We start from the raw sequence: 12,992 nt of genomic DNA on the forward strand, positions 1-12,992 counted from the left end.
AGTAGCCTACCCCTGCTGATGATTACCCCCCTATCCCTTATCATACCACTTGCTCTCGCCCTTACCACCATTCGAGTGAGTTAGTGAGTGAGTGAGTGAATAAGTCAGTCAGTGAATGTATGTATTTGTGTGCGAGTGTGTGAACATTGCCTGCTTGTTTGTGAGTGCATGTTTGTTGCTGTCGACGTTGCCTCTGTACCGTTCCGTTGTTCCTCGTCGTTGCCGTTGTCGTCGTCGTCGTCGTCGTCGTCATCATCGTCATCGACATTTGAGAATCATCGTCAAAATACAAACAAAAAAAAAAAAAAAAAAAGAAAGAAAGAAAAAAAATTAAGCACACAAACAACACACAATATCAATCGCTCTGGCCTCAACAACAAACGCGTCAACGCAGTACAACAAAATAATAATAAAATAAAATAAAAAAACCGAAAAAAAAGGAATTAAAAAAATTGCAAAATTATATCTGTAGAAATATTTTCGGCTTTGAGTGAAAAGTAATTATTTATTGTTTTTTTTTTTTTTTTTTTCTTCTTGTGCCTAAAGAATATTCTTGTATTGTTTGTTTGTTTTTTGGTCTACATTCTTGCAATTTTAGTTTCGAATAAATGTATTGAAATGTGAAAGAAAGTTGAAAAGGTTAAATTAACATCAACTTTTAAAGTTTTTAGCAGTTGACTAAGGCAGCGCAGCTTATGCCGTCGTCGTCGCTGTCGCTGTCGTCGTCGTCGATGTCGTTGTCGTCGCTGTCGTCGCAGTTATTCGGTCGTTTTACCTTGAGCTCATTTCAAGTTAAACAAAAATAACAAAAGCAAAATAAAATAAATAATTAAATAATATAATAATCGAAGGAAAACAAAATAACCAAAAAGAAGAAGAAAATAAAGGAGAAGCCACACACACCTACATATGTACACAGTGCCTGCAAAAAGTGTTTAACTACATACTAGCTGGCAGCTAATATAGCTTGTTTGGCTTCACTTTATTGTTGTTGTGTCTGATTTTTTGTTAATATTTTGTGTTTTTTTTTTTTTGGGTTTCCTACTTGGTGTTAGAATTAAAGAAATAAAAAATAAAAAATTGATAAATTACAATACATATTATATGTATGTTTATATATAAACATATGTGTGCAATGCAAAATTGGCAATTGCAAGCTCAAAGCTATCAACAACAATTACAATTACAACAACAACAGCAGCAGCATCAGCAGCAGCAACAACAACAACAACATTATCAACATAATCAACAACAACAACACCATCAACTGCAACAACAACAACAGCAACAATATTTCAGCAGTTACAACAACAACAACAACAGCAGCAGCAATAGCTTCATACCAGCATTGCAACAACATCAACAATATCAACTGCAATATAATAATAATAACAACTACAACAACAATAATAATAGCAACAACAGCAACAACAACAACAACAATCTCGATGATGATATTTATTATTTATTTTATAAAGATTTTTATGTAAGTTTTCATTTATTTAAAATACAAAAAAAAAAAAAAAAAAAAAACATTTCTACTTCTTGCTCTTTCAATCTCACTCAATCATTCATTTGCTGTCTCACTTACTCTAATACATTTGTCCGTCTTTCTGTATAAACATATATGTACTTACAATATACATATTTCTCTCTTTCTCACTCTACTTAAACTTATGTACTTATGTATGTATGTAGGCGTGTAAGTAGAGCAGCTGCCACAATTATTATTGTTGTTTTTTTTTTTTTTTTTTTTTTGGTTTTGTTTTGTATCTTTTTCTTTTATTAAATTTAATTCAATTCTCTCGTTTGGATAAAATTACCATATCGAAACACATTTTTGCATGTTGTCAAGTACATACAACTTTATACATATATACATATGTATATAGATAGATAGGTATATATAGTACAGTAGATATCAATGGTTGTGAACGTTCTTGCGGCCAACAGGCAAACAAACACAAAATTCTATGTAGACCTTATTGAAACTTTCATTAATTTTTCCAACTAAAACTGAATGTTCTATATAATTTCAATTTCAATGCACTTGCACATGTTGTTACAACTTATGGATACAAATGTTTGTATTATTTTTTAAACAGAATTTGTTTGGTTATTCAAGCGTATAACCAGAAAAAAGAAACATGCCCCGCCCCCTATCCAATAACCAACTAATTAACCCCAAATTTTAAGCTCCTAATACAACTGTAATTCTAATCTTCTGACATAATGCAAATGTTGTTTTGTCTATGATTAGATGATTATCTTTATATACCGACACTTGGTTGTTGTATATAGAGTATGTATTTACAATTGCATTCGGATATATAGAGAAAAATGCACATTTCAATGTCAATGTCAAAATACATCGCCATCGTCGTTGTCGTTGCCTCGCTTCGTCAGGCCTTATATAGTATGGGGATGATGATGATGATGATGATGATTATGTGTAAGCAAGGAGGTTTGCTATAGGGAGCAGATCAGAGGGAAAAAAGATGAAAAGCAAGGGGTACTATCGATGAGTATGAGTGTCTGTCTCTCTCTCTCTCTCTGTGTGTGTACTTACAAATGTATATCCATATCACATTTATTGTGTTGTGCCAAAATAATGCGTCATCCTATACTATACATACATACATACATACATATGTGATTATTGAAACATTTTACACGGTACAGAAAGAAGGGGTAGAAAGTGGTTTTGATGGTGGTAGTGGTAGATGATCATTATGTGCATATACATATGATATGAATTTTCGCTTATTTAAGCGAAGGAATGGCGGAGGGTGGGTTACAAATGAAAAAAGTATCACCTGCCCCGATAATGTTGAGTCACAAACGCTAACGTTCGTCTCACTGACCAATCACAAATTGGCCAAGAATGTTTGCAAATCGGTAAGCACCTTGATCGCAACATATGCATATGTACATCTGTTTGTCTACTCAAAGTTGATATGAGTGTGGCTGCACATTCTTACTTGGATAATACCATTTTCTATTGTCCTTTACCTTTTAAAACGATCATCAATGTGGAGAAAAGATAAAAATTTCACGTCGAAATTACTATTTATGTTCAGTTGAAAGTTTAAGTGAGATACTATGACACAAGGACAAAATCTGTTACGTTATGGAAAAAGTGTGGCTGCATTTTCTCAATTTAATAATACCAATCTGTTTTATTATTGTATAACCTTTTAGTTACGTTTGGTTTTGTATCTTCTCTTTCTTGCTTGATTAGCTCAATGTCATTTCAATCAATGAGCGAAAAAAAGAAGCAAACAAACTAAACGGAAACCAACTGGCTAAATGTCAAAATCCGAAAGAATGTTCATATAAAAACAGATGACAATAACAATAATGATGTTGATGATGATAATGACGTTGACGATGACGACATTGGACCGCGCAGTGCCACGTGAGACGGTTTTTGGCGTAGCAAAAAAATATATACATATAATACATACATACATACATATATATTTCCATCAGTTTCCATCCATTTGTAAAGGAGGATAGCATGTGCAAGAAGAGAGAAGCGAAACTAACCCCTAAACATGAAACGAATGAAGGGAATGAGAAATACCACTAGTAGTAGTAGAAGTAGAGAAAATACTTGCTTGAATTGTAGATTTTTTTTTTTGGTTTGGTTTTTCTAGATATTTAATGCGTAATTAACATGTCGAGACACACACAGTGAGAGGTTAACTTTTTCTCTCTCAGAGTCTTTCTCCCTGTATCTGTGTGTATATATATGTGTGTGTGTGTGTGTAATCTAATTCCATTTTATTTGCCCTTTTTTTTTGTTGTTGGCTGTGTATTGCTGGTTTTTACTTGAGGGTTGTTGTCGTTTACGTTTTGGTTGCCCATCCCCATCCCCATCTCCTCCTCCTCCTCCTCCTCCTCCTCCCTTCTGCTTGGCACTTTGCTGCTCCTGGCCCATAGCCTTCTCACCTTATCCCACACAACACACACACACACACACACACTCACTTGGTCTTCTCAAACTCACCTTTTGCTGTTTGTTGGTTTTGGTTAAGTTTCAGTTCATTTGAGTTTTTTATTTTTTTTGTTTGGCTTTTTTTTGTGCTTTCTTCTATACTACACAAGTAGTTTATGAGAAAGAGAGAGGGAGATAGAGAAAAAAGCGAACAGCGAACAAAAGAAAAGAGAAGAACCAGACCAATGTGTATAGAAATAAACAATATTGTTCATTCAATTATCTTCAATGCACGCTTATAAAAATATACAAAAGACAGAAGCAACAGCAACCAACACACAGACAGACAGACAGTCGGTCAGACAGACCGTCAGACAAACGGGGCGAACAGAGAGACAGAAACAGAAACAGAGAGGCGAAAAAAAAAAACACATAGAGCCAGCCAGAGCTAACCAGCCCAGCTACTAGCTAGCTATCTAGCCTACCTAAGGCAATAGAGACACCGATACAGTTGCATAAATACTCCGATATACAGTATATATGTACATACATGCATACATATTATATATCTATCCATCTATCTATCTGTCTATCTATCTATATATTTTGTATATACTTACCTCACACATGCTACCGTATCTAGATATATGTACATACATATGTATGTATACACACATTTCCGTTTTGACTCTTGTTAATTTCCATAGTTCCATGACGTCGACGACATTGTTGTCGATTTGCAAAAGTTTATATTATTTAGTTTCGACCTCAATTGAGTTATGTACGTACATACTACATACATACTGTGATTAGAGCAAACAGTAATAACTTGTCCCAAGTCGTCAGGAAGAGAATTAACACTACTTGGTGACAAAATACAACATACCCACATTACTCTATATAAAACCAACATATTATAAGTAAAAACGGTTTAATTACACAGTTCAACAAAATGTCATTTAACCTTACAACGACCTTACACGAACCTTATGCCCTACGCCGCTGCTATTTGTCGCCTTATGGCCCAATAACGTGAATAATAGATTTATAAGTACATATGTAGGGTAGGAGGTGTGAATACCCTATCAGTGCCAAAATAGCAACAGGGTATATATACCATCGAAATGAGATTTCATGATAAATTTATCTTAAATTACTTGTCAAGAGCTGCAATGATGGTAAAGCTTAAAAAGTGTGGCTGCATATTTTCAATTCCAAAATCAATTATCAATATGAAACGTTTTCCGATTTGTAAGAAAAATACAGTTTAAGAAACATTTTAGCGATTTGACGTATATGTATTAGGATAAGGTTTACATACAAGCTTTAGGTACGCTTTGGTTAGGACTAAAGATAATATACGTGACTACGTGCCGTACTTAAATTATATGGCTAATAATAATTTTTAAACATTTTACACCTAAAGCACGAAAATGTTTTAATTTTTTGTATTTTTGGAAGTTGGAAATTCTCAACAATAATATACTATTTAAATAAGTGTTTAAACTTGCTTAGATTAAGATCTTTTGAAATGCAGGGTATGACTTATCTATGTATATACTTAAATTCTAATAACGTCTTATTGGTAATATAGTCCAGTAATAACTTTTTGTGTAAAGAACATTTTAAATAATAAACCATCTGAATTTCAAATTTAATAATCTCTTGTTCTTGTGTTGAGTCGGTTCTTTAAAATAGTCCCGCAACCATTTCTAGTTTGACTCCTCTGTTTCATCATAGTCTAAATTGAGTTAAAGAGTAAAGGTTAAAGTTAAAGGTTATTATTCCTGGAGTTCGACTTAATCGTCGAAAATGTCGCTTTTGGGCACTATGAAAAATGAAGGGCATTTTATCAGGAATTTATCATGTATTGTACACAGGCAGGGATAAGAATTATTCCTTCAATAATTGGATGTATTGTTACTCATTGATCCTCTCAATTAAAGACGTGTTTAGAATTAAGATTTTATCATCAAGTTCCTCGTCTTCAGATTATTGGAGACACGTCTTCAATTCGGCGTTTCACTTTTGGTGATCTATATTTTTATTCGAGTTTTAAGAGAGAATAAGATTTAGCTTGAACCCAGTAAGGTAATTGCTCTTAAGCTCTTTAGATATGGAATAGAATTTCCTAAAATCAGGTTTCTGGGTCAGGTTAATTTGTTGAATTAGGATTATGATTAGGTTAGGTTAAAGTTCAGACTAAATGTATGATTAAATTATCAAACTACTAGGGTAAATACTGATTACAGATGCGTTAGGATTGGTCTGTATCAGTTCCATTGGTCTCAGGTCTCGATTCTATAGGATTTAATATGGTTAGGTTTGGTTCAGTTCTGAAATGCTCTAAGCAAAGATATTGTTGCAATGTTTCGGTTATTGTTTGTTGTTTTTTTTTGGCTGATTTTGATTGAGAATAGCCTTGATAACAGAAAAGATTAGTGGGTTCACTTGCCGTGGCTGTTGCTGCTTTTTGTTTGGCGGTTGGCTTTTAGGTCTTCTTTTAGACTTTGACAAATATTTCGTGTTTTGGTTCTGACCTCGTCTAAGTTATGCACATACACACACACATATATATACATATGTATATATATATTTTAAGGTGTGTATGTGTGCAAGTATATAAAATTACATATAGATTTTTATTTTACTTCTACACAATAATCTCGTGCGGCTCTCTCTTTTTTTATAAGTATATATGTATAGGTATACTATATATACTTTTTTTGTTGTATTTTTTTCTTCTTGCTGTGTTTAGTGTTTGAGCGGTGTGTGTGTGTAGGGGGGGAGAGTGGCAGAGAAGAGTGGTGGATACTACATGCATACATATACATACTTGTATGTAGTAGTGACACAATGCAGAGTATAGAATAAATATATATGTACATACATATATATACATAAGCCTGTTATATACACCATTTTTTTTTATCATCGTCTTTGTGCTTGTTGTTGGTGTTTCTGTTTTTTTCAAGTGAAAAGAAAAGAAGAAGAAATGGTAAAAAAACCCTTCTATATACACATACATATACATAGATATGTATGTATGTATGTATAGGTGGTATATATACATACATATATATATATATATACATCTATATATGTATGAACACAATTTGCGCCGCCTCTGCGGCAGTTAGCGCGCGCCTACAAAAAGGCATCTACCCATTTCCTTCGCCTGCTGCTGCTGCTGCTTCTTCTCGTCCTCATCCTTTAGTCTTCTTCCCCCCCTTACTCCTCCTCGTGTACATCATAGAGAATTCGCCTTCTCTCCTTGCACCAACCATTCCTCTTTACGCCGTCACACAGCTTCTTTTTTCAACAGTGCGTCATTTCAGAATAGGTAGAAAAGAATAAAGGAGAAAGAGACGAAGAGGGATAAAGGGAAAGATAGAGAGAGAGAGAGACAGAGCGAGAGCGAAAAATGGAAAGAGGAGTCCATCTACCCTACCTATCTACCTACTTATCCAAGCCCCATATTCAACCCACAACACACAGTACCCTTCCTTTGTCCCTCTTTCTCTCTTCTCTCTCACTCCGTCTTGCTATATGTGTCTCGGTCCCTCTTACTGACTTTGCCAACAGCAGCCGCCAGCCTCCTCATTCTCATCATCATCTTCTTCATGTTGATTCCTTTGCCCCCTCCTCCTCCTCCATCCAGCCCCCATCTTACAACTCATTCCACAAACATCTCTGCAATTATATTGCGTCAGTTCAGTTCAGTTCAGTTGAGTTCTCTATTTACGTATGCCCAACAACTACAAAAAAAAAAGAAAAATACAGAAACAACAACAGCAACAAAGTACAAACTGGACAAATAACTTGCAAACCAAATGCGTAATACATTTACCTACACAAACGTACATACATGTCTACATACATACCTACAAATATGTAAATACGTAGATTCCAAATGTATCTGATTCAGCAAACAGAGAGTTCAATGTTACCATATCATCAGGCAAACCCTATTACCAAAGATATGGTTCAAATTGACGACGACACACAATTTATTTACGTATTATTAACCCAGTAAGTTGAGAAAATTTTCAAAAAGCAAGTTTCTCTATAAAAGATTACATATTTTAAATATCGAAGACTCCGACACTTTGGCTAACAACAGCCAAATAAAGTAAGAAATTATTCGAATCAGTGGCATTTCGATGGTTGCACAGAATCCAGGACTTTCCATCAGGGATCCCTCACTAATGACCCTCACTAATGTTATCTATCGGAATAATAAACACAATCAATACTGTATTCTTTTCCGATTCCTTAGGGCTTTTTCGCGCTTGGATTACTCGGATTCAAAAAACTTTTTGTCTTCTCTAATATGTTGAGAACAATATTAATCACAGTGAATGGAATTTATAGCTGGCATTCAATTACAAGAAATATTCCTATTAGTAATTATGAACTTATTAATAATACATAAGGCGAAATTCAAATGTTTCGTAATCGCATATATTCAAATTTAACTCCAAATTGAAAACAAAATGCGAAAAATGCTGTGCTCAAATATCGTTCAATTTCGATTGATAAAAAAATTTGAAATTTAGTTAGTTTCATTAAACAATTACATTTGTATGAGCTGCTTACAAATCTAAAGTTTAAAATTCCAAATCTGATTGCAAGTTATAATTTTTTTTTTTGTTTCGAACATCTTTTGCCTTTAAAAAAGGAAAAATTTTTGCTGGTTTCTTATCTTCAGATGACCAAGATGCATAAAATCGTTTGACATCAATTTTGAATACAGCAAATTTTGTGTGTCTATGACAAAGAAGAATGTGCCATAAAAATGTGTATACCCGATGTATGTATATGCATATGTATTATGTATGTATATACATATATATATATATTCCTGCATATTATGAAATTCTGTGACTGTGCCGACAACTCAGTACTTTTTCATAGCTGACTTTACTTGTTTTTTTCCCATGGAGAGTTCGAGTGAGTTCTCTGTGAAAAGTATGGAAATTCGTGGAGGGACAGATGGATGAAGGCGGCGAGAGGTGGAAATGATGGTAGTATAGTGGAGGCGGCTCGAGGATAGAGGATAGCGGATAGAGGAGCTCTGACTGACGCACATGCGTGTGCTGTGGCAGCTGCACTTTTTGGTAACTGTTTGTATGCGAGTGTGTGTGTGTGTTTGTATGTTGGTTGTGTGTAGTTATTGCTTTTTCCCATTCGGCACCTTTCACGGCTGCAATATACGAACACGACAAGGAGAGGAGCTCCGCAGAGCTCTGGCCAGGCAATCAACAGCAACACTCACAGAGAGAGTAAGAGTGAGATAGAGAGAAACACAGAGAGACAGTATGCCAAGAGGGACCTTACAAGGGAAAGGGAGGGAAACAGGCAGGCAGGCAGGCAGTCAGGACAGGAGGAAGGAGCAGCAAAGGAGAAAGAGCAGCTGCTGCTGCTTGTGGACGGTCGTCAACAGCATTAAAAGAAACAACAGCAACAACAGAATAAGCTTCCAATATACACTCACAGTCTTTATCCACCACACAAATTTGTCCATTATGATTTTGATAAGGCAATGATTGTAAACTTTTGATTTGAGATAACGATTTCAATTAAATTTATCACAAAAAAAGGATTTAAGATAATAAATAGTTCAAAGGAAGAGACAGAGAGAGGGGGATAGTAACCAAAATTTTATTACAAATAAACCAAAAAGCCAAGTTAAACTTTATTAGAATAAACCACAAGTCAAGTCACGCCGAATCAATTACAGAAATTATAATTATGATTCCCAACTAGTTTAAGCAAAAGTCTCCTTGTGTCTTCCATTTTCTATCTTGAATTGTAATATATTTTATTTAAATTTCTTAAACTTAAACTTAATTTAAAATACTATTCAATTTAATAAATTTGTCGGGTGGATGGAATGTTGGGATTCATTCTCGTATCACATCTCCATTCTCCCTCTGTGTGTTTGTGCGTATATATCTTCATGTCTTCCTTCTTTTAAGATTTAACTGCTTATGCCCTGAGTTCTTTTTGTTGTTGCTGTTGCTGGGTCGCGCATTTTCCTTTAAAAAAGCTACAAAAAAAAAACTTTTTACTTATGCGACCTGCACACAGCACAGAGAAGTTCAGTTCAGTTGAGTTGAGTTCAGTTCAGTTCAGTATGGGCGACGAGAGTATATTATGTAAATAAAGGGCATGTATGTATACATATACATACATATATACATCCATATACATACATATACAGTGGTGGTCAGCGTGTAAGCCCTTTTTTTTTTTTGATTTTAAATTTGATTTTTTCGGCTCCTAAGAAACTTAATGAAGAAATTTTTTCAGTTATTTGTTGGTTATTGTATTTAGAATCTGACACGTAATTATTGTCATTCCAGCTTTCGACGTTTTTTTACAGGTGCGTTTGAAAAAAAAGCTCCCCCAAAATGTTTGACAATAGTTTAGCCCGGTCATTTCAAAATCTTTAATATTATAGTTAGACATGTGTATTCTTTGAAAAAGTTGTAGATCTAGGTAATCTAAGATAAACTGCATACCAAAAATTTTCATTTTAGCCCCAGTATTTATTTTGGGGTCTATCGAAATTTCGGGATTTTGTATGTAATTCTTGAGGTCTCTTTGTTTGGCGACGTTTTACGATACCAATTTAAACTTAAGTATTATTTTCTTATTCTAAGTATGAAAGTGAATTGAATTTCCCGTCAAATGATACATGTTTCATAAAAATCCGACAAAAATTAGATTGATTTCATCACCCATACTTAAAAAAAACCAGGTAAGCAAAATTTCCCATACATGCGTGCAAAGAAAGAGACGGAGGATGTGTGGGAAATTTTGCTAGTTCTAGTCTTTTTTTTAAGTATGGGCGATGAAATCAATCTAATTTTTGTCGGATTTTTATGAAACATGTATCATTTGACGGGAAATTCAATTCACTTTCATACTTAGAATAAGAAAATAATACTTAAGTTTAAATTGGTATCGTAAAACGTCGCCAAACAAAGAGACCTCAAGAATTACATACAAAATCCCGAAATTTCGATAGACCCCAAAATAAATACTGGGGCTAAAATGAAAATTTTTGGTATGCAGTTTATCTTAGATTACCTAGATCTACAACTTTTTCAAAGAATACACATGTCTAACTATAATATTAAAGATTTTGAAATGACCGGGCTAAACTATTGTCAAACATTTTGGGGGAGCTTTTTTTCAAACGCACCTGTAAAAAAAACGTCGAAAGCTGGAATGACAATAATTACGTGTCAGATTCTAAATACAATAACCAACAAATAACTGAAAAAATTTCTTCATTAAGTTTCTTAGGAGCCGAGAAAATCAAATTTAAAAAAAAAAAAAAAAAAGGGGCTTACACGCTGACCACCACTGTATATATGTACATCTTTGTATATTGGTTTTTTGTAGATGCAAGACCAAAACGAAACCAGAAAAATATCCACCAAACAGAGAAACAGATGGACTCTGCTCTATTGTCCTTGATGATCTTAATACTCCACTCAATGCTTTTCACTCACAAGTTAAATCTTCTTCCACTCAAAGTACACAAGATCCAAGAACCATATAAAATAATCCGATTTTGCAATAAAAAAAAAAAATAGATAAGATGATGTTTATTTATACGACTACTTATTGTAATTGGCAGATAGTTCAAAGGTAAAGTTAAATACGTATATTTTAATTGGTATTCAAATGCCATATATATATACATATATCAGTCTTGTGGTTGTTATGGTCTTTGTTAGGGTTAGGGAGGGAGAAGCGACGACCGATGTGGGTGGGTTTGTCGCTGTGGCTTATCAGTTTGTTCCTATTGTTATTATTGTTGTAAGCACTATATATAAATACATACCCATATACATACATACATATATATGTATGTATATAAAGGCAAATTCTATTTTTATATATCACGAATACAATCGAGACAGGGAAAGGGACGGTAAAGAGGAGGAGGAAGCGGCGGCGGCAGCGGCAACAGCGGAGTATAGCAAAAACGAATTTCAAATTCTATCTACACATCTATTATACATAGATTTCTCTATGTCTATGCCCCTGTGTATATGTGAGTGTGTGTGTGTGTGTGTGCAATGTGTGTACTATACTATACTTATTAGTAAAAGCTGATATTGTTATGACCCATTTATAAATAAAATGAAAAGCTTTTTAGCATAAATCCGACAATAAAATTCTCTGCATTGTCTTTAGATAAAATCCGAAATACTAGTTTAACGTCGTTATCGTATAGTTAGTTATTTTAAGACCATATGTCTTAAATGTCCTATCAAAAACTTAAGATTTTTGGCTTAGGAATTTTAGTATTTTCTATAAAGTCAGTTAGTTTGTTAGTCTGAGGATTCAAAGAGTGAAAAAATATTAAAAATTGTTTAAATATTGACATTCCAGAGGTGGTTTCCAGTTTCCCCGGACACTCCTGTCCCACATATGTACGTCCATTACTGTAAATTCACAACATCTTATTACCAAAAATGCAAAACTCAGTCAATTCGAAGGGCAATGGGTCATCAATATAACTAAATATTTTCGATAAACTTCTAGAAAAACATCTATTTTCTAATGTGGTGATTTCATTTCTCGCCTTAACTATAAATATTCAAATGATGATATTTTTTAAAAAATCACAAATAGTGTCATTCATAGAATATATGTATGTATGTATGTATAATAGAGTGTTTTGTATTTCTTATGTACGAATATGACCAAAACTTAAATTCCAAGCAGGGTGCACATTATACGGGTTATATGTATACATATGTATGTTGAGCTGAGAGATAACTCAAATCGAGTTGACAATTGTTAAACTGGTTTGAAATTGCTGAGGAGATTGCAAATCTTTTGGCTTGAATAGGATTTGTTGTTCATTATTAAACCTAATTCCGTTTGCTGCTTCTGCATAGTGCACAAAATGCAATCACAATTTTCGCAATGTTTTTTAATAGTGTTCAATTTTTGTCTCATTCTGCTTCTCTATCTATGTATGTATGTATGTATGTATGTATGTACTTATTTTTTCTTTTCTGGT

General features: G+C 33.9%; 2 protein-coding genes across 2 annotated transcripts in view; both read left to right on the forward strand.

The window, feature by feature from the left end:
- The first annotated feature begins 1,135 nt into the window (after positions 1 to 1,135).
- On the forward strand, positions 1,136 to 3,422 carry LOC137573402 (serum response factor homolog A-like). Its single transcript, XM_068285338.1, has 2 exons — positions 1,136 to 1,486; positions 3,327 to 3,422. Exons 1-2 carry the CDS (start codon positions 1,136 to 1,138, stop codon positions 3,420 to 3,422), a joined length of 447 nt encoding a protein of 148 aa, XP_068141439.1.
- Tlk (Tousled-like kinase) overlaps positions 1,267 to 12,992 on the forward strand; it is a 46,248-nt gene continuing 34,522 nt past the window's right edge. The window contains exon 1 of the mRNA XM_068285122.1: positions 1,267 to 1,486. The gene's annotated coding sequence lies outside the window, so the exon portion shown is untranslated. The remainder of the gene's footprint in view (positions 1,487 to 12,992) is intronic.

This window comes from Drosophila tropicalis, unplaced genomic scaffold, assembly GCF_018151085.1.
Source record: "Drosophila tropicalis isolate 14030-0801.00 unplaced genomic scaffold, ASM1815108v1 contig_4, whole genome shotgun sequence".
Lineage (NCBI taxonomy): Eukaryota > Metazoa > Arthropoda > Insecta > Diptera > Drosophilidae > Drosophila > Drosophila tropicalis.

Coding starts and splice junctions, on each gene's coding strand:
- LOC137573402 (XM_068285338.1), top strand. CDS start 1,136: ATGCAAAATTGGCAATTGCAAGCTCAAAGCTATCAACAACAATTACAA. Junction 1,487..3,326: donor TATTTTATAAAGATTTTTAT/GTAAGTTTTCAT, acceptor AAAATCCGAAAG/AATGTTCATATAAAAACAGA.